This window comes from Echeneis naucrates, chromosome 18 (assembly GCF_900963305.1).
Source record: "Echeneis naucrates chromosome 18, fEcheNa1.1, whole genome shotgun sequence".
Lineage (NCBI taxonomy): Eukaryota > Metazoa > Chordata > Actinopteri > Carangiformes > Echeneidae > Echeneis > Echeneis naucrates.
Window position 1 is genome coordinate 3524868 of NC_042528.1, and position 22665 is coordinate 3547532.

At 40.0% G+C, this 22665-nt stretch overlaps 1 protein-coding gene and 5 non-coding genes across 6 annotated transcripts; 4 read left to right on the top strand and 2 right to left on the bottom strand.

Annotated features, from left to right (window-relative positions):
• Positions 1 to 1548: 1548 nt before the first annotated feature.
• On the bottom strand, positions 1549 to 20087 carry adisspb (adipose secreted signaling protein b). The gene is made up of 6 exons (XM_029526567.1): positions 19950 to 20087; positions 16420 to 16523; positions 12298 to 12437; positions 7599 to 7737; positions 5635 to 5760; positions 1549 to 3357 (listed from the first exon to the last, which is right to left on the bottom strand). The coding sequence occupies exons 2-6, from the start codon at positions 16436 to 16438 to the stop codon at positions 3257 to 3259; spliced, it is 525 nt and encodes a 174-aa protein (XP_029382427.1). The 5' UTR covers positions 16439 to 16523; positions 19950 to 20087; the 3' UTR covers positions 1549 to 3256.
• On the top strand, positions 3585 to 3655 carry trnag-gcc (transfer RNA glycine (anticodon GCC)). Its single transcript has one exon. It is a non-coding gene; the product is annotated as a tRNA-Gly (tRNA).
• A 1577-nt stretch (positions 20088 to 21664) lies between the features above and the next one.
• Positions 21665 to 21737, top strand: trnak-cuu (transfer RNA lysine (anticodon CUU)). Its single transcript has one exon. It is a non-coding gene; the product is annotated as a tRNA-Lys (tRNA).
• A 248-nt stretch (positions 21738 to 21985) lies between these two features.
• On the bottom strand, positions 21986 to 22059 carry trnan-guu (transfer RNA asparagine (anticodon GUU)). Its single transcript has one exon. It is a non-coding gene; the product is annotated as a tRNA-Asn (tRNA).
• Positions 22060 to 22167: 108 nt separating this feature from the next.
• On the top strand, positions 22168 to 22240 carry trnak-cuu (transfer RNA lysine (anticodon CUU)). The gene has a single exon. It is a non-coding gene; the product is annotated as a tRNA-Lys (tRNA).
• Positions 22241 to 22484: 244 nt separating this feature from the next.
• trnan-guu (transfer RNA asparagine (anticodon GUU)) lies at positions 22485 to 22558 on the top strand. Its single transcript has one exon. It is a non-coding gene; the product is annotated as a tRNA-Asn (tRNA).
• The last annotated feature ends 107 nt before the right edge of the window (positions 22559 to 22665 follow it).

Sequence of the window (22665 nt, forward strand, 5' to 3'; positions counted from 1 at the left end):
GTACTTTGGCTCAGCCCATATGAAGCTTAAAACATTTTCTATAACAACAACAAACTAAACAGCACCGAAACTGAGAGCAGCAACATTATTGAACACCATCAGTCCCATCAGTGTTCACACAGCAGTCATTTTACCGGAGAAAAGTTACAAAAACATGGTTCTTAAAATCAGATTTCACTTTCTCAAAGCGCAGAGAGAGCGGCTTCAATACCAGAGGAAAGTTAACAGACGCACACTCGGTCCCGGTCCCGGTCCCGGTCCTGGTCCCGGTCCCTCCACGGAGCTGTGTGGTCCGGGTTTAGCTCAGAGTCTCCTCAAACTTTCCCTTCACCGGCTGCTGGACTGCAGATCTTCACATCTCCCTGCTGGCTGTCCCGCCTTTTCTGCACTTCCTTAATTCAACATCAGTAATCCTGATTTTTGAAAATGTTCAATAGCATTTTGAATGGAAGGTTTGATTGAAGATGGGCCACATAAAGGCTGAGATAAAATAAACTTCTCCTTTTAGCCATTTTCAGGTCATTACTTGAAGTAAACTTTGAAAAAAAAAAAAAATAAACTTGTAGAGAAAAAGTTTATCTTTATCACTTTGGAGGACAAAATGAACTTAAAGGGGAGCAGCCTCATGAACCAGCTGAAAGGAATCTCAGTTTTGTTGAATAAGAACATCCACCTGCCTCCCATCCCAGCAGGAGACCGTCCAAAGCTCCCTCTTAGCTGCTTTTTGTGGAGGTGAAACTTCAATCAAGTGAAACTGAAGTAAAACGTGTTGCACTTCATCAGTTTTTCTTTTTAAATCAGTGATGAGGATAAAAAGCCTGAATGACTGCTGGTATATTTGACACGTTTGACCCTAAAGAAACGTTCTGAAGAATTTACATTAAATACATTTTTCATTTTCAGACATGGTTACTCTGAAAAAAATCCATCAATTCGGTAAGATTAATGGAGGTTTCACATTAAGCATTGAGGATCTCCTTTAGAAATTTGAGGGTTAATATGTAAGCCTGTCAGAAAAGGGATGGATGTGATGTTTCCAATAAAAACAGGTTTGTTCAAATTAAAGAGCTGCAGACGAATTCACATCACAAAAGAAAAAAAAACTTAATTAGAATAAAATGGATTGCTTGCTGTTATTTTCACTTACATTTCTGTAAAATCCCAACAAATGTGTTTTTGAGCTGCATGTTAAATTCAGCAGTATGCTCACATAGGAAAGTCACACACTCAAATCATTTTGTGCAGCACACACTGTTTCCTGAGACTTAGACTGAAACAGACCCAGCTCCACATTACTGAAGTGAAACTGTGCTGAACTGGGCTCCAGTCAGTGTTGTTATTTTAAAGAAAATCTGTGCATGCATGTGTTTAAATCCCCACCAGACGAACATGAAGAGATATTTTGTGCAACATCAGGTGGGATCGGGGGGGAATCGTGTTATATGGGCTGTTTGTGAGCCTCAGCTCAACCTCACGCTGCTGTAGTGGTGTAGACTGCCACCAGCTGTCTGTGTGATGAACTGACGGTGGCCATAAGAAGGAACAAACTCCAAAGATACACACATTTTATTCATATATGACATTAAAAATACAAATCACAGTGCCGCAGTGAGCAGATTCCAACAAATTCTCAAAACAGTAACCTACCAAACACTGCACTTTCACACTACAAGGGAACAAACCTGATTTTGACCTATTACGTGCAAGTAAACATCAAATAAATCTATTTAATCTGCACTATACCAACAGCCTGTTGTCTGACATAGAGAGAAAATACACACAGAGTCATTTCCTTTAAGGCTGAATGCATTCAATAGGGTATAAACAGGAATGATAAAAAAAACAAACAACAACAACAAACAAACGGACAATGAAACGTGATTAACAAGGAGGCAGAAGAGGGGGAAGATGGCAGCGCAGCCAGATGATGGCACTCACTCTTTAAAATGTAGCAAATAAAAAAAGAAAAGAAAAGTCAATTAGGCGGAGCCGACATGGTGATTACGCCTGTCGACTCTCTGAGCTGCTGTGATGAGTCAAACACGCCCGACTGAGGCAAACTGGTGGATGTAGTTTGTTGAAATTTGATTTCCCCTTGTTTGATCACATACTGTCCCGACACCCACTTCACCTCCCTGCTGCTCCAAAACTGGCCCACATGTGTCTGCTGCTTCGTCCGTTGTGTGTGTGTGTGTGTGTGTGTGTGTGTGTGTGAGATGGGGATGCAGAGTTGATGGAAAAACATCATGACTGTGGAATGAAAGGCACTTTGCGTCGTGTGTGTCTTTCTGAAGGCCTCATGAATTCAAACAAAAGGAACAAAATGTCAGTACTTTCCAAACCTCACCAGGCTGACAGCAGATGATTTTTATTTTTTGTTTTGTAATCTTAAAGGAAAAATCCACCCAAAAACATTTTAAAGCTGGTGCTGCAACCAAAGATTATTCTCTTGATTAAGTTTGGGCAGAAAGGAAATGAAAAAATGTTGAGCTAAATTTTATCTGAGGACCTTTTACACATCACACCCAGTTTTTGGCCTTGACTAGAAGACAATTCACAAAAAAGAGTAGTGAGGACAGATTGAGGCTCAGCACGATAAAAATGTCCATCACATCCATTGATTTGATTTGAACCAGGCCGGGTTTAAATATATGAAGGCTTAAAAACGTCATTGCTGGATTTTTCCTGTAAATGGAGCAACATGACTGACACAAAGCCTTCCGAGCGGGAGCATCACATAGACTGGTCTGCAGCGTCTCCCTGTGGTGACACAGACACATTACAGCCTCATGCTGCCTCTCAGTCCAGGTTGGTTTCCCTGAATTGTGAAGACTTGTTCTTACCTTTAGTGCCAAATAAATAAACAAGCCCTTATTTACACCATCGCAACAATAGATAACTGTGGGATGAAGTTCTCACATTTTGCACATCAGAGAGAACAATGAGCTGGAGGTCAAGGTCAAGGTCAAGGCATGGGGTGGAGGGGGGGGGTGAACATGGAGGGTAATGGAGGAGCTGCAGAGATGAAGCTAAGTGACAGAAAAATCTGTACAGGGAGAGTTCACGGCAGAGAAATGTTGGATGTCTGTTTCCTCTGACTGTCCAAAAACTGAACCGGAGTTCAGAGGAACCGCAACAGTGGAGATTTTTTATTTCTGAATCTTTTTGTCAGGATGACCGGTGCGTTCAAGTTTCCAGTTGGAGTGTGTGTGTTTGTGTGTACTTGTACTTCAGGATGAAAGAGGAACCCTTTGCTTCAGTCGAATCCCTGCCAGTCGCTCTGCTCGGAGTCGTACTCCACCTCCACCCCTATACAGCGAACTCCCTCCAGCAGCATGGGAGTCCCGTGGTGACGATCTGGACCAGACAGAGACAGAGCAATGAGTCAGCGGCAGAATTTTACAGGATCACACACCATTTGTTCATCTTTCACGCCCTTCCTGTAATTTCCCTAAAGAGGAAGGAGAACACACACGCAATAACAACAACAACAACAACAACAACAAATAAAAATAAACTCAGTCTGGAAATACCATAGAACCACACAATTCATTTTTGCAAATGCAGCCTCTTTGTACATCAATGCATTGGTGGTTCAGTGGTAGAATTCTCGCCTGCCACGCGGGAGGCCCGGGTTCGATTCCCGGCCAATGCAAGAGTTTCTTTTTCCCTCCCCACCACATTATAAAGGCAGCAGGCAGCGCACAGAAACTCTCCAGATTACTTCTGATAATTTGGGCTGGATGATTGTAAATATTTTAGCTAATTTATCTATTTCCCAGAATGCACTGAGTCAATCAAGGCGGGAAATAAAGAACCACACATCCACACATTTGAGTAGCTAATCTAAAAAAGTATTTGTGGTTTATATTTAATGAATGATTGAAATGATTTTGCAGTTATCGAAATAGCTGTCAATTTATTACTAATCAGCTAATTAATTAATTTATCAAAATTGAATGCAAGAAAGGACACTCAACTCCCACAAAGAGATGCTAAACAACCATAAAATGATGCCCCACATTTTTCAAAGACACAAAATTACAATTAAGAGATAAAAGAATAACAAACATAACATGGACGCTTTAATGACTACTAAAAAATGAATGCTCTTAAACATCCCAGCGATTCACCCAGTCCTTCTCAGGAAGGTTAAATATTTTTGTGTTTTTAAACCAGATTAAAACATGAAGCCAGTACGATGTGAATCCACTGTGCTCCCTCTGTCACTGATCTAATAAAGCCCCAGAGCAGAGAGGAGCTTAATCCGTTCAGCTGGTTGCAGCTCAGGCCTCAATTACACACAGACATCTGGGCAGATGTTTAGACTACACTTTGTGAGTAAAAATAAGCACCAAATCAATGGCCAACACAAACGCCTAAAGAAATACACGACTTCGACTAAAATTATGCAGGAACAGATGGAAACACACACAGCTCAGTTACCTGATATTTCAGTGTTACTGTCAACAGTTCAAGTGCAGAAAAATCAAATTCTGGCTTCAGGTCCTGATCTGAGACGAGATTAAGTGTAAGAAAGCAGATTTTTCTGCTGCAGAAAGCTTTTCCATCTATTGGGCGTCTTTGTAAGGCAACATTACACCAATGATTTCATACTCTGCTGCTTTTCACATCATAATATAAGTTCTGGTGACTCCTATAAAATCTTATAAATGCTTTTGTTCATAGAGACTGGGTGTAAATCCATGCAGACACACCAGCAGGAGGCAGCAGTGTTGCACGTTCACCCTTCTGCTCATCTGACCGCTCCAACTTTGAAACTAAAACAGAGACTTCAGACTCCCAGACGTTCCAGCAAAACCTGCAACATTTGGGTCCTCCTGATGGACGTGTGGTAGCTGAGAAGCTGCAGCTGTTTGCATGGTCAACAAATCAGTTCTTCTAATTTGTACAGATTTCTTTGTTTTATGTCATATTAGATGTTTGGATTGTCGACTAGAAGCATTTTGAAGACACGTTTAAAGACAAAAGTGTAAACTGACAAAACAATTACCAGATCAACCAAAAAACTAAAATCAAATGTCTATTGTTTAAAATGGGAAAATTTGTAAAATATTATCCTTCAAAAACAAAATCTGCAGTTTTAAAATCCAAAGTAATGGCTTATTCATGCATATTTGTCAGATTTTATCCCATAACCTTGATGTGAAATGTGAATGAATGCTAGAATACCACTACAAAGACACAACTACACTTATTGACCATAAACAAATGCTAACTGACAACAAAGAGTTGCTAAATTACAACAAAGACATGCTGAACAACAATAAACACACTCTATACACCCACAAAGAGACACAACATTATCACAAAGAGGCACAAAATGATCACAAAGAGACACTAAATGAGCAATAAGTGACACTTTCAAACCACAAAAAGAGGCTAAATGACAATAAAGAGAACCTAAAACAACAAAAATGTGCTCAGCAGCCACAAAGAAACACTAAACGGCCACAAAGAGACAAAGAACAGTCTCTGTCAGTTGGTTTATATCTATGTGTGTGTGTGTATGGGGCTCTGGAAATATAACTGGATTCAGACAAATGGCAGCTAAGTGATGGAGCGAACTGTGATGCAGTAAGAAGAAAAGATAGATAAGGAAAGTGTCCTCACCCATGACTCTGGCGTGAACTTTGACTTTGACACAAACATCCTCGTTGGTCTCGCTCAGCAGCTGCACTTCCTCACACAGAACCCCCTCATGCTGGGCCATGTACTCACATGTTACCTTCAGACCTCCTGGAGACACACAAAGCAGAAGAAAGGTTTGGTTTTCGGTTTATTACCAAGTTTTATCTGCCTAAAAGAAAGTTTCCTTCGCCTCTCTGCGGGTGACGATGTTTTGATCATGAAGCTAGATGGACCACCGACGGGCAAAAGGAACAAAGGACACAAAGGCAGCTGACCAATGAGTTAACAATCCCAAACATACTCCACACACACTAAGACAATAATAGACCTACATCACGCCTGCTGCTTTCCATATCAGCTGACACACACATGTCAGAGTAATAGAAACAGTTCGACATTGAGCTGGCAGAAAAGGTCAGTAACCTGCTTTAGTGGTGGTGGTGGAAAAACCCCATAAAAACTCAGTCATAACCTCGGGCAGGATGAAGCGTGACAGGAATTTGAGATATGAAAATCTGTTTTGTTTTGATGATTCCTCAGAGATTGATTGCTGAGCTAACACTGTCTACTGCTGTAATCCTCAACCATCTGGTCCTCCGTGCAGTCTGGAACTGCTGCTGAGTATTACGTCCAAGTATTTCCTTCAGATCTGCCCACAAAGAAAATAATTATACACTGAACTTTGTTGTAATTTGGGTATTGGGTAACGCACATGGCTTGGAAATATAACTTGAAGTAAGGAACTGCGTGACAGGCTCAACCCTAATAATAAGAAAGATTAATTGACCGCTGAGCGATACTGCAGATATACAAGAAATATGAAGAAATAACAAGAAATATGAAGGAAGTAAAGAAATAGAATATGCTGTGCTTAAATATATTTTCTTATATATTATATACATTTGGTCTATGTCAGTTCCTAATGTAGCAACAATAAAGTAGAGCAATGAAACAATTCCTCTGTATCTTATGCATCTTTTATTAATCTCACAGACATTTTTACACTGCACTTTTACTGCATTGCCAACAGTGTTGAGGAAGATCCAGTGAGGCAGGAAGTTTATAGCTACATCCAATTGGGATGTCATAAAATCCTTTTCTGATCCCCTTGCTTTCGCAGTTTCAGTTTAACACACCCTTAAATTGTGTCTTTTCTCAGACGGACCATCAAGTCCAGATGGGAGAAGCTCTAAATTGATCAAAATGCTAATGGGCTTACGTTATTACCATGCACTCACAGTAATGAAGCTTCAGAGGAGTATTTTTTAGCCCCCAGTCTCTTCGCCTCTCAGGCAATATTTCCTCATCCCTATCTTCTTGGAGCCGGTTGTTGGGTAAAATCATGATCAAAGACAATGCTGTGAAAACCGAGGTGTCTCTGACTTTACTCTAAATTATGTGGCTAAAAAGAGCTTCTTTTGCCGTGAACCCCCGCACATTCTCAGGAAGCATTTGGAGTCATTAGCAGGTTCAACTTTCTTAGGTTTAACCAGTTATACAGTAACAACCTGATCTCCCCGTGGAGTGACACCCAGCTCTCTTTTATATTAGGACACAGAAAGACTTTAACCATGGCTGCCTCCTCTAATAAAACTTTTTCTGTCTTACATATATATTTATTTCAAGTTGTAAAAGTTCCAGGGAACAGAGGACCTCACAGATTGACTCCAGAGTGGGCAGAATTGGACAAATTTCCTCCACAGCTGATGACCTAATTTAGCTTGAAGCCTGTCCTGCTATCGGTGCTGTGAGGAGTAGTGATAAGGAGAGATGCAGAGATGCAGCACAGACCGACTGTGAGTTCAAGATGATAAAGAAATCTGAGAAGTTATGATCACCGTTCTGGTTTTTATTTCTGGATCATATTATTTCTGAGGGCTAAGAGGATTTGTCTGTTCTGACAGTTTTGCAAACTGTTTGTTTTCTGCATCCTCTTGTGGACTCACCTTCGGGGATTGGTGTGATATCAGTGATCCGGAGATGTAGACTGGGCACAGGAGCTGGACACACGTCCTTCCCCAGAGCTGGGACCTCGGGCAGGTTGAACACTATTTCATACCGGTGTTGCGCCTTCAGGAAGCCAACCTGCAGCGAAGGGGGAGGGACGGATATTAATAAGGCTGAAAGGCAAAGATTTAGTGATTTGGCAGAAATACAATTGCTTGTTTGGACTATTCTGAGTGCACCACAGGGAGAACTGGGAGTGGAGAGGAGAGAATAAAAAGTTCACACAAAGAGGAAACTGGCTTTGGCCTTGCTTCTAATCACATACTATAAATCTATTATAGCCAAATAAATAAGCAATATATTTTTATGAGTAACATGGATAAGTAATTCTCATTAACACGACACTGTTGGGCTGAGTTTTCCTAGAAGCAGCCCTCTAATTGAAATCATTAGTCATTGCTCTGGTGATTTTAATCCTCTCAACTCTGCCAGATTTGCAATTGTTTAGACTGATGGGGGGAAAAAACACCTGAATTACTTTCTGGATTTCATTTAAATCCAAAATCTTACAGTAATACTAATCCCATGAATGGATTTTTCAGCAATTCAAGAGCCTAATCTTATTCACAGCTACGCTTCCTACATCAGTATGGAGCCCCAAGGGTGAGGGCCAATGTGGGCCCAAAACGGAGGGAGGCATTTCAAAGGTCCCAAAGAGCTAAATCTCTTTGGATTTGGGAAGACGGGAAACAGCTGAGACGCTCCTTCAACATTTCTTAGTGAGGCCAGCGATAAAGTAAGAGCTCAAAAAGGAGAAATCTGTATTTCAAAGATTATGAGAATGTGATTGATGGTAGCTAATAACATTTTTCTTCAGAAAGAACTGCCATTACATCTGTAACCTTGAAAATGATATTCTGGTGTGGTGGAAAATGATTTATTGATCATTATGTTCTTTATCAAACTGCAAATGAATTTCAGTCAAAGAAGAAGGAAAAAAATACAAAAGTGATGCAACCATCAAAACGTTTTATATCACAAATGACAAACAATTTTCATTCCCCATACACAAAGGGTGCTGGAAGACGCACAAGTGAGAGAAATAGCAACAGAGGGGTGGAGTGTGAAGAGCAAGCTGGTGGAAGCCGCCTTAAATTTCACAGAGAGAAAAATTTATGAGGGAGTTGTCAGAGATGGGTGAGGAGAGCAGAGGAGGCAGGGTAAAGAGAGAGGCAGCTAGAAAGAGTCAGCAGGGAAGTGCAGGCAGAGAGAGATAAGCCCAAAGCTCCTCCAGTTAGAGCTACGACCAGCAGCACCCCCCCCAAACACACACAATACCTTTCTTTGTAAAGGGATGGGAAGAGCAGCACTAAGCGAGAGGGGAGAGCACAAATTCAGAGGGAGCACCAAGGAGAAAAACAGCAATCAATCCAGAGACTATAAACTGTCACCGAAACATGATTCGATATGAATTTCATGCTGCAGACATTAAATAAAACAGTTAAGGTTTTGTTATACCCTGTTAACAGAGACGAAGCATTAGTAAGTCACTTAAATGAGCTCTTGTTGATGCGTCTGATGTATCTATACAGTACAGAGCGATGGTTTTTTTAAGAGACACAAACTGCTGAGTTATTACAAAACAATGGTGTAATTCTTATGTAACTAGAGAGGAAATACCACACGAATTGAGAAGCTGTGTCATCCTGTTTCCAGTAAGATATTTCATTCAGTAAAACAGTTACTGATTAAAAAAATAAAAAGACAATGTGATCTACCCATTTTATTTTTGAAGATTTAATCAATTCCCCGACTCTTTAAATTGTTATTCATGCACAATAAAAAGCATTGTCCCCAACAGGAAATTCGTCTGTGGCACAGTGCTGCAGTGGTCTGGTCTGTACTGGGACACTGAGTCTCTCTCCTCATGTTGGAGGCTCATATTCAGAGAGGGGGATGGTTTTCGTTGTTTAATGGCTGCCCGCTCATACAGCCTCTGTAACGGCTCATAGTCTTTCCTTCCCATTACCCTCATCGCTCTCCTGTGAACGCTGACTCCCTGCTTTTCTGCTGCGCTGTCAGCCTGGTGTCAGCCTGCTGTTGCTATCTTAGATTTCCCAGCAGAACAACAGCCTGATCTGGATGCTCAATCCAAAAGGCCTAAATCCCCTTGGCAAATAAAGTCTCAATTAATGTTTTCCATCCAAGACGTTTCTATACATGGAGACCTCAGTATTTATTTGAGGGTACTTGGGTAGTTGCCTGGTTTTAGATTCCCACTGGCTCATAGTCATTCATTCTGCTGTGCTTCCATGACATTTGAAATGAGATTACTCACACCAAACCACTTGACGAAGGTCTCTAGCTCTATACAGTACTGAAATGTGTCCATCGATCGAGACGGCAGCATCACTGGAGAATTTGCAATATGACTATAGGGATACACTTTCCTGCAATCATCTACATACAAGGTAAGAAATATAGAAGATACCTGGTACCACACAATCACACAATGTTGTGGGACCCCTGTTTAGCCTCTGGCAGCGCCCCCTTGACCTGCACTTGTTGCATTTTATTAAAAAAAAAGAAAAGCATCTAATCAGAGTTAGAGCTCATCCATCATTCATTCCTCACACATGCAGTTGGAGATATCAGAACTACTTCAGTCTCATTTTTGTCAGAGCTCTAATGTACCAGAAGCCAGATGGAAAGCAGAAAGCATCCAAATAAATCCACCAGACTGACATTACATGAAAAGGTTTTTTTCGTTGCAACAAATATCTGGCCTGCTATTGAGCAACTGTGTGAGGTGAAATTCTTTCTGACTTTTTGCGAGCAGTAGTGGAGTTCCTAAGAACAATCAAAACTAAGCCCATTCACATTTGATGTACACATATAGCAGAGACATTGATGCTGCATTTATAAAGCAACATCTACTAATTTGTGTGTCATGAAAAGAGTAACTGTAAGTAAGTGTGTGTGTGAACCTTCCCATGGTCATGGTGAAAATTCATTAGACCCGTGACACACAAATACAGCTTCACCTGATATGACCCTGCTGACAGCAGCTCATTTCCATACACCCTGCATCACCAACTTAATCAGAGCGAGTGCATGTGTGAAGACAAACAGACAGAAATCAAATCTTGCAACCTTCATCAAGACTGGTATTCATACAGCTGTTGTATGCACGCCACCTTCATCCCACACACTCCCATCACGTCGTCTCTGGTCTGCCTGCGAGAATCGCCAAACCCAGTCGACCGTTTCCATAGCAGCACCATCCCCCCACCCCCTCCTCCAGCTCCATGCTGCCGGGCTAACGGTGCTCTGTGCCCACTGCTGAACACGCCGGAAGCGCTTTGAGAGAAATGACGCGCACACTCACACAAACAGGTTCCTCTGTAAATGTGAAGGCCACAGCCAAGTTTATAGTCCACCAACAAAGGAAACTAATTTTGCTGTGGATTGGTTTCAATGCTTGGAAAATGCTTAGATACTGTGACAGTGCACAGCTCAACAGGTTAACCTGAGAGTCCTTTAAAGGTCTCTGTTGAATGCCATACATACGGTATAAGCTAAACCAGTAAAAGTTATATCTAGCTGTTAACATGTTGGCCCCTTCATTGAAAAATAAAAGCATAGAAGTGAATAAGTTGCTTCTTGAATTTACCAATTAAGGTGAGAAGGTTGTGATTATTAAGTGACAGTGAAAGGGGTTTTAGCAGGAAGGACAATCTTTTCACAAGCTGTCCAATGTGAGCTACTTGAGAGGTCCTTCGTTTTCTCTGCAAGCCTCCTGCAAGGCTCCTGTCCTTATGGTTGTCACAATTTTGGAGGCTTGCCCAACTTCTCCGGAGTCGAGCACCTCCAAGGTTTAAAAGCTGACAGCAGAGAAAGGATAAGCGGTGATGCTATATAAATAAACTCTCCCGGCCTCACTGCAGATCACTTTTGATCCATCTCCAGAGCATGGGGCGATGCCAGATGATAACAGAGATTGGGAAAAAAGCTAATCATGACATCATAAAGACTTGCCTCCAGAGATGTCTAGAATTTCAGAACTATTCCTTGAAACTAAGCAGATTGATGCCCGAGCATTAGATGACTGCAACATTTGATGCTTTCCTACAAATATAGCACACACATCTGTGGCTTTCTTCTGAGTCAAAGATAATAATTGATCACTCCAAATAAGCACGCATTGCTACATTATTTAGCGTTATTAAGAGCTAACGTGTTGGCACAGATTCTGTACAATTTAATTTTTTTTTTTTTTACTATATGAGGTCCCCTTCAATCTGCTACTGTGTTTTTCATGCTTGGGTTTGTAAATCTTAGTTGTTGCGTGATCACAGTCAAGGACCTGACATAAAACAGAAAACAACCAGAGCATAAAACGAATTATCTTTCCCATAATTATCTGTCCACTATCACAGTGGATTGACTGTCAGATGTTGCAGTGACTGAAGGCACAAACAATGGCACGGGGGATGAATTTCAAAAAGAACATGTAGCTGTAGCAGAAATAGACATGTTTATGAGGAATAAAGACGTTAAAGCTTGAAGTCCACACAAGCTGACAACTATACCATTCCTGTGTGTAGCCATAAGCTGACACTATGTTCTGTAAACACAGAAAACCAGAGGAACTGAAAAACAGATCTCCCTCATTAGTTATTGCAACCTTAAACACACCTTGACCATGAAGTTGCCATCATCCTCTGGGGTCACCATGACGACAGAGTCGTGCAGCTTTTCATCGAAGTGGACGTGCGACGGGGCCCCGGCGCTGGGGGGTTCCTCTGAGAAGCGCACGCCTCCTGCCTTCGCACAACCTGAGAAAGAGGGAGGAGCAGCTGAAGATATGAACATGAGAGCTCCTGCTGGGTCCTTTTTACAGATCTGTTAAACAGCAGCGGTCGACTCCTTAAAAAAAAAAACTAAGTGGAAGACAGAGTGGAGCACCTTCCAAATCACTGTGTGAATGCTAAAGGAGCTGTTAAAGCAACAACAAGGCAATCATTTAGACACACACACTGCAGAAATATCCGTCATGTGATGTGTTCAATGCCTCCATCCTGGAAACAAACCTGGCAGGACTGAAGTTACAGTCGGTATATTTTAACTCTGTCGTCTCTGGCAACTGCTGATACGATGTTTCATCTTTCGGCCAAGCAGCTGGATGCTGGTGTTAACCAACTGGCAACTAATGGACAGATTTTCACACACCTTTACAATCATAACAATATCATTTGAAGAACCACAGTGCGTTTTCTAGCATTTCTTCCCACTAATATTAAAAAAGTGGCAGCATAAAGTTGTAAATGAAGTTTCGGCTTACAAGCTAAACGTACTATTTCTCTTTAGGTTTTTGGTGCTCTAATATGACACAGAGACATGCTGATATTTATTGTTCTTCTGCTCAGGAGTTCAGCCCAAGAATACAAACTATTTCTCCAAATAAACCCAATCCTTCCCACACACACACACACACACAAAATAATAATAATTATCTCCGAAAATAAAATAAATAACTTGTCTGAATTTGTGCTGGAACAGATTTGGGTCTGATTACAGAGAGTCATTTTCCCAGAACTTAAAAGCAGTGTAATACATGTACAGAGGTTAAACAACAAGAGATGGATAAACAGTACAAAGAATAATGTGTGCTAACATTCTTCACTACATCTAAACAACTCTTCTGATGTTTATAAAAAGATCTATTAATAAAAAGGTTTTGTGTGTGTGTGCGCATGTATGACTTAGATTACCATATCCAGCATCAGGATGTTGTTTCACAAATACACACTTCTTAATCCTTCTTAGAATTATATGCAAATTATTCAAAACTTCAAAGGGGCTCCTCAGAACAAAGCACAGCGATACAAGTCTCTGTGATGACCTTCTGAAGGATTTTTGCTGCTTTTCTGGCTAACATGTATTTATACAGTTTATATATTACATTCATTGCAGCAACCTAACTTAAATCAGGTGTTCTTGCCAACCCATCATCTATGGAGAGTTTGGTCTTTTAAGTCCTTATCCCCTGCCTAAAAAACATTTTTTGGCAGGTTTCTTCCCCTCCATATCTGGAGAAAATGTTCCGTTAACTATGAAACTTTTGCAGAGAAACTGGACTCATCCTGCCATCGTATTAAAAGGCAACATTTGGTGACGTTTGTGCCAACTGAATAGATTATTAAGCCAAAAGTAAAGCCTATTCCAAAACCAGCAGCACATGTATACCAGAAGGCATAAAGGGATGCAAAATAGTTAGTGGTTTAGCGCTGTTGCCCCGCAACAAGAAGGTTGCGAGTTCGGTTCTGGGGCCTCAGACCTTTTTGAGAGGAGTTTGCATGTTCTCCGCGTGCCTGTTCCTCCCACCATCCAAAGACTATAAATTGTCCCCAGGTCTGAGTGTGAGTGTGAATGACTGTCGGATAAGCAGTAGAATATGAATGAATGGTTGAAAAATGCATAGAAGTTCTATTAATACATTGTGGATAAGATAAAATTGACAATGACTGCCATAGCACATAATTGCTCCAGATCTTTTAACTCAAATCATACACTAACTCGTGTCATTGCATTACATGTAGCACAGGCCATCACTGTCCCACTTGGGCGCAGTTCCATTAAACTTTTATTCAGACTCATATTAAAGATTAGAAATCCTTGCTATCAGCAATGTGGGTCACAATAATGAGGTCAGGAGTTACATCATCTTCCATATGTGCAGTATCACTGTGCTGAACTGGAAAGTGGAAATGAAGAATGCTGTTCGCTCGTTGATAGCTCAGAACACCTTGTCGTGTTATTAATATCCCACATAATGGAGGTTTTAATAGATGCGCAAGATGTAATGTAACACATAACAGATTTTATTATCACTCCTGTGATGTGGAGTGCAAATCTCTCCCAAAAGCAAGATAGAGGAGAAAAATTCAGGGATGCATCAACATCTAAAAAATGGGTTTTCTTATCTGATTTTGTGCCCACATTGAAATTCAATACTAAAAAATATTACAGTACTAAGAATGATTCTTCCCCATATTGTGATACCCGCCATTTAAACAAAGTGACTCCTAAGGCTGTTGCTAAAGCATATGAAACTCTAGCTAGGAGCATAGCACCAAGTCAGCAAACAACATCAAGCAATATAAAACCACACACTTGTTTCCTTGATATAAAATGTAGCTGGATCCTCCATAACCTTACTATGTTCATGTGCTCCTGGTTGATATTGGCATAATTAACTATTTAGTATCTGAAAGTGCTATTAAATCATTCTGTTGTGCAAACATCAACTTTGTGTGTTGTCAGCAACATCATCTTCAGGTTTCATCGGATGGTTCTTTCTTTGTTCATGAACCTTTCACTACAGGCTTTTCTTGTTTTAGTTTCCGATTGTTTTTGCACAACAGCATCACAGAATTAATAGAGCCCTGGACAACGCCTCTGTCTGGCTCATTCTCACAGTACTGAGCACTGTAGCCTTGATAATCCCACACAAAGCGAGAGCAGGAAAACACAAACCCATACTTACAATGTGAGTAGTCGCAAACCCATAACCAGACAGATGCATGTGCACGTGCAAATTAAGACGCATATGTGCACGCACGCACACACACACGCCCTACCGAACTGGCTTATTTCAGATTAATCTCTATCTGCTTCTGTCCCTCCGTTAATCTATCTGTCAGTATATGTGCTTCTGCTCTCCTGAGCATTACAGTGTTGTGTCTGTCTATCAGTCAAATTCTCTCTGAACTCTTCAAATAAAACCACATGTATGTTTGACTGTTGACAAGACAAAAGAAGCAAAGTTAAAATGTCATATTTGGCTCAGAAGAAATTTTGAGAAAAGATAATGAAAGAAAATAATGTACAGATTAATACATAATGAAAAAGCCAAAGTTTTACTTATTATGACTCTAAGAAAAAATCCATTGGTCACATTTACAGTATGAGAGTTTACAACCGTATGTCATGACTTTCAAAGTGCTTTAAACATTTACACAGGAAATGCAAAGCTTTTCAAAAAGCAACAAATAATATGTACCCTGGCAGTCCTGGTAGCTCAACTGGTGGCGCGTGTGCCATTATGGCTCAGTCCAGACTGCAACGCCACAGGTTTGAGCCCGCATCACTGCCCTCCTCCCCTATCCCTCCCCTACTTTCCAGTCTCTCTCTTACTCTCAGTGGAATAATGGCAAAACATCCCAATAAAAAAAAATAAAAAATGAAAATAAAAGTATGTGCTTCATAAAATTTTTATGGGTGTTGATAAATAAATATATTAAGTATTTTTATTTCCCCCAAAGCTTGCAATGCATTCCTCCCTCTCCTCTTAAAAGGCACCAAACCCTTTTCTTTTTGCATTTCAGTCCCTCTGAGACGTATGAAACATACATCCCATAAAATACCATCAACGAGAAGTCAATAAAGTGGACGGATGAGCCTTCACTCAGTGACCTTATCAAAACGAACAAAGGCCTGCTGAGTGGTCCTTAAAGATGAAGAGTGCTAACCACGCCCTTTATGCTGAACAGATGATAAGAGACACGTCCGAAACGTGTCAGATGGCGCTTGTGAAGAAGACTGCAGCTATCAATTGAAACATGTCAAGGTAATTCTTTGTCCCAAAAAACAAAAGATGCCTTAAAACACTTGGGCTTCTCTGTTAACAAATTGTTTCTCCTGTTTCAGAGCACTGTTGAAAATCACCACATTTACTTACTTAACAACTTTTTAATGTGATACATTTGTGAAAAATCACACCAATTACAATGAGCAGTGACTAGAATAAACACTCACTTTTCTTGGAAGCAGCCATGTCACAGGAGTCGGTCCAGCACAGAGAGACTTGGACACACACTGTCACAGCCTTATCATCTTAGCAGTCTGACCTCAGAATGACCCTGCAAAACAAATTAGGTTTGAGAAGACTCTAAGAGAGATGCATTTACCGTACAAGTTGGGAGAGAGAAAGAGACACATAGAAAACAACAGGCAATGATCTGATCAAGAGAAGAACACGGGAAAATAAGGAAGGAGGTAAAGGCTGTACACGACAGCAATACAAAATGGGAAGTAAGGGTGTTTTCTTTCTAAAGCCACGACCCCGGGTTACCCTGTATTTCAGCTGAGAGTACAGCTGTGCTGTACTAGTCAAGCCAGGAATTCCAGAGACTCCCAACAGAGACTTCAATTAAAGGAAAACAACAAAACAGTCTAAGAGGATTAGGTAGGGGATGAAGCTGCTGTTTGTGGGCTTCGCCCGGATGGAGAACGTTCATTACATTTCCAGGACGTGCTAAATATAGATATGGAAATATAGAAAATGCACAGTGTTTTTGTAAGTCTCATAACAAAGTATGGGCAGCTCATAAGGGAAAGCATTAGTGAAGCAGTCTAGTTAACATAACACTCAAGAGAGGCTTCGCTGCTGTTATACAATAACATACACACTCCCTCTGAACAGGCAAAGCTGTTACTTTACATAATATTAACATCCAGGTGAAAGTGTGATGTGACCAGAAATAGCTCATTATTTTATTACATAAACTCCTCCCCAGGTGCTACGTTTGAGAACCACTGCTACTTAAGATTCATAAGATTCAAAAACAGCAACATCTTTCTGCATCATGGTCGGGATTTATTCAAGAGTGGACTTAGGAGATGTTTTTTCTCCTTACAGATCACAATTGAATTTTCTCAAGGAGAAAAACTTCTTACACTGGCTTGGATATGCAGGTGGTTGCCGCTTTGTTACTATGAAGTATAGAGTCTGGTAATGTTTGTTTTCAATTCAAAACCAAAGCAGCAGGAAAAATTTAAGATGCATTGTCTTGTTTAATATACTGCATGCCTTCTGTCCTGGCTAGAAAAACAGACTTCAAAAATCTATCTATCAAAAATCCGACAATAATAGCCTTGAAAATATTACTTCTTCAAAAACACCAAATATCGTGTCAATGCCAGCTCTGACCTCTTACAGTTCAGGTGATCGCTTTTAGCAGTAGATGTTCCTTCTACACATTTTCTAACCAGAGCCATGGGGGGCCACTGATCTCCAAGAAGATTTGGAGCTTCCTCTTTAGCCAAGGCCGTAAATAAAGACACAGTTGTGTTTCATCATACCCTTGCAACAGCAAAGTGATGGAACCGTGCCAAGTTATAAATTGTCAAACTTACAATGTCACATCCACTGAGACTAGTTAGGAATCAGAGGATGGTCCACTTTTAGAGGTGTGTAATATGAGTGCTGTTTTGAGCACCTAAATGGGTCACTGTGATTAGAAAACCACTGGTGAGATTCAAATTTACACACCTCCCTTCTGTGAGAGCTGTCGTTAGACATGTGAAGTAGGTCTCAATGGATAGTTTGCAATGCTAAAATTAATATCTACTCTGGATGATAAATGCTTTGAGTTCATTTTCGATTTCAGTGATCTGAGACTGCTGCAACATCATTAAAATGAATTCAGTGGGGCCATCCAAGCAGTCGTGCAATTGCAACTAAATTTGTTATCATAATCCAACAAATTTATGGAAAAACCTGCATAAATAAAACCCCAATTGTAATGAACCAGAGCCATACTTTGAATTAATAATTTGGCCCCTGCAGTGATGAGGGCTCTAAACTAAAGATGTTTAATAGTTGCTCGGTGAAAGGCAGTTGTTCATTTGAATCCGCCAGTAGAAATCTTTAAAAGAGATACAGGGACTGCAATGTGGACTAACTGGACTTCTTCATGTGTGGACACATAAGCCTAGTGTGATGAGCCGGATGTGTTAGCAGTGACAGACATAGGTTTGGACTAAAAATGAAACAAATGCAATGCCAGAGATACACATACATAAATACATTACTAACAATCAACAATCAAACTACTGGTGATAGATTAGGTCATTTATTATGCTTCCAAACTGCTGATTTGTACAGAGTGTACACTGAACTTAATTTACATGCATGAACAAATTCTTAATCCTGAAGCCCAGCCAGGCTTTGTCACAGATAGGTCTGCCTCTGCTCTGTGCCACACTTGTCAAATTTGAATTGCAGATGCCCCAGCAAGCAGCAACAGGTACTCGCCTCCTGCTTTGATTTTATGCTTGTTATTTCTGCAGTGATTTATTCTCCTCCATGGGAAACAGGCACCCGCTGGGAGTGACAGGAAACATGACTGTCACCAAGTATGAACTATGAAGTTAACATTATGTCATTGCAGTCGTATCCCTGTACAGAAGTGCTTGAATGGTAAATAATTCATCCTCTCCCTCATGTCAAACGTTATTATTTTCCTGGTTTTCTTCATCCTTCATCCTAATTAAACACCTTTGAGTTTAGGCAGTTTTTCATACAAAACAAGCAATCTAAATTGATAGTATAGTTCCAGTCACACTGTTCTTTTAAGCCTTTACACAGTTTACAATAGGTATTGTCCTATATCTGATTCGATGAGAAGTGGACACTGTCTTACACAAAACACAATTACCACGTACTGAATATCAGTCTGTGTGTGAACACTATAAAAAAATACTATATTTACAACAGCATTATCTACTATGTTTACACTGCTGGACTCTGTTGACTCACAGATTTATGGACTTGTGTATACTGCTTCTGCTCTTTTCACACACTAGGTACATAAAGATAACAAACTTTTTAGGCATGCTGAACTCAAACTAACGCAGTACTATATAATTATTAGTACTGTCTAATTGAGAGCGTTGTATCGTGTTATACTTAGAGGTGTTTCTATGTTTAGCTGACCCTCATATCAATGAGGATCAGCTCATACAACTACAGCACCACCAACTAAAGCCTCACATGCTTGAATAAACATCTGTTAAACAGTTTCAACACAAACTGGACATTGTGACTTTCATGAAGGTGAGAGTTATTACAGAAACTCTCTGAAGCTTCAAGTGCACCTAAATATAGCCATTTCACAATAACATATCCAACTTAAACAGTGCAAGTTGCAAATGTGGAGCTCAGATTTAGTAAATTATTAATGATTTTAACCTTCAAAGTGACAAATACCTTCAATGCAAAGTGCCATAATGGAAATATCCAATTAACTATACAGACCCTATATTTATTGACTGGTTGTAAATAATAATAAATAATGTAAAGGTGACTTTACTGACACAAATATACACACAACATTTACACAAAGAAGACTATAAATGTTCATGTTATGTTTCTGTCAGGAATAATGACTTGATCTTTGCTCAGGTGTTTGTACTTCCAGTGAAAAGTTGCCAGATATAAAACCCCTAAATGCCCTTTTTGTTTGTTTGTTTCTTTGTTTTTTTATGTGTCACGCTAAGCTTACCTTTCTTCATTCACGACAGGAGACAGCCTGTACATCCACCTGTGGACACGCCGGAGACCGTGGACTGAGTAAGCCGAGGAGCAGCTCCTGACCGACGGACACCGAGCACGACAGACCGCCGCTCCTCTTCCCTCCGCCTCACTTTGTCCAGCCGACTACTTCCGCATTTGATCACGTGGTTGGTCTCAGCTCCCCCCCCCCATCAGCTTCAGCGCAGAAAAGTGGCGCTATCTAGCGCCAAAAACTGAACATAACCTTTATAAAATGTGACACTTTTTGCACTCAAGCACAAATAGAAAGTACACTCATTTATATTTTTTAGTTATTTCAAATCTTTTTATTTACATTCTACAAAAATTATCTATAACCACTGTATAAAAGGCAGCATACAAATTAATATGTCATCAATATTATATGAAGGACAACTAATATATATTTCTATTTAAAATAAGCCTGACATAATATACAATATTTACTCATATATAGCTCAGTCTTACTAAAGTATGTGAGTAAATTTAGGATTTGAATGCACTCTCACAATATATAGTAGGAATGTACTTTAACTTCAATTAAGGATCTGAAGCGCTTACACTTTATCATGTTCTTGTATAAAGTTATACAACAGAAACGCGAAATATAATGTTTATATTGACCTTTGTATGTTATGTACATTTGTCATTAAACTGATTCAAATACGATTCAAATTGCCATGTAATGCACATACAATTCAGCTTCCGTAACAAAACAAAAAAGGTGTGAGAGAATAAAAAATATACAAATTAATTCATTAATTTACTTATTTTTAATGAATTAATGAATTAATTAATTTTTTACATTTCCGGAAGTTTGTCTTCTTCTTCTTCTTCTTCTTCTTTCCCAGAGCAGGTAAGTCGTTTTGGATAAGATAAAAATAAATAAATAAATAAATCCTCGAAGTCCTGAAGTTACATCCTTTTTTTTTGTCAAAACGTTATTTGGCTTGAGTTTGTTTGTTGAATTCATCTTAATTTTGTAAAAATGAACGAAGCTTTGTTAATGTGAGTTGCATGCGTTAATGCGTTTGAGCTAGCTAACAGCAGGTTAGCTAGCTGGAAGCTAGCACGGTAAGGATGTGACTTATATCAAATTCAAAATCAATAATTTGATACAAGTAAACTGTAACAAAATAAAAAAAAAAAGTCTGCGAATGGTAGATTATGCTAGTGTGCGAGTGATAACTGCTGGATGTAGCTGCTAGAGAACGGTGCTAGCATTTTGGCTACAGCATTGACTTAATTAGCATCAAATTAGCATTAACGGCGATTATATTAATGGCTATTGGTTGGTTTGTGTGCTGAATGTGCTTTAATCGTGCTGTGAAAGGTAAGGAGAAATAAGGAGTCAATACAGGTATTATAATTGTCACATTATGCTAATTATAGTTCACATGACAAATGGCTGGCTAATCATCCTAAACTTTAGTTTAAGTTGAGGTTAGTTTTGTCTTTAATTTAGTCAAAAGATGATAAAGGTTTGCATTGAGGGTGCATTCTTTCATGGTAAAGCAATTTCTCATCTTTCCTCAATCTGCCTTTTATTCTCCTTCTAGGCATGAATCTGGATTTTGGAACAAGCAAGTGCTTGTAAGTAATGCTTTTTGATATTCCATTGCTGTTGTTGTTACCCAGAAATCAAGGGACTGCAAATAAACCCCACTTGTTGGGGTGGTGTTAGCAGCCCGGCTAGCTCAGTCGGTAGAGCATGAGACTCTTAATCTCAGGGTCGTGGGTTCGAGCCCCACGTTGGGCGCACTGCCTTTTCTTTTTTTTTTTCTTTTTTTTTTTTTTGTTGTTGTTGCCTAGATTGTCTATACAAATATATACATTAATACATATAAGCTATGATCAGCCATAAAGTTGGTAGCAAGAAAAAAAAGACACTGCCATTGGCTTTCATGCGTGTATTTTAAGTACATCTGTGTGCACAAAACAACGTCTTGGGTACATTTAGTAGTTAATGATTTGTACTCAGCCTTGTCCTACCATGCAAAAAGCATTCGTCCCTGGGTGGGCTCGAACCACCAACCTTTCGGTTAACAGCCGAACGCGCTAACCGATTGCGCCACAGAGACCATATGATCTGCTTTTCAGAGTGCACGTGGTTCACTGCTGTACTGTATAGATGACCTTGTGATTGTTTGAAAAATCTATATGTAAATCTGGGACCTTCCTTGTCGTTAGCCCGGCTAGCTCAGTCGGTAGAGCATGAGACTCTTAATCTCAGGGTCGTGGGTTCGAGCCCCACGTTGGGCGCAAGTACTTTTTAATGCGGTTTGACAGTTGAATGTGATAGTGTGGGGGTGATTGCGCAATCTGAAATATGATCTGAATTGTGTGCTCATGTTCTCTTCTTCATTCATCAAATCTGAACATTTGTGTCCTGAAAAGAGTCTCCCTTTGGAGTTTGTTTCTCACAATGTCATTTTATCAGCCTGAAGTTGTTCTCACCGAGGGCACACAGAGAAACACCCTTGATTGTGTCTCCTGCAGCAACCTTGTCTCTGTGGCGCAATCGGTTAGCGCGTTCGGCTGTTAACCGAAAGGTTGGTGGTTCGAGCCCACCCAGGGACGGGAATGTTTTACTCCAAACAATATCTTCATTTATCAATCTGACTGAGAACAATTCTGCATGTTTTTTCCTTTTTCTTTCAATCCTATGGGATGAGTAGTCTGACATA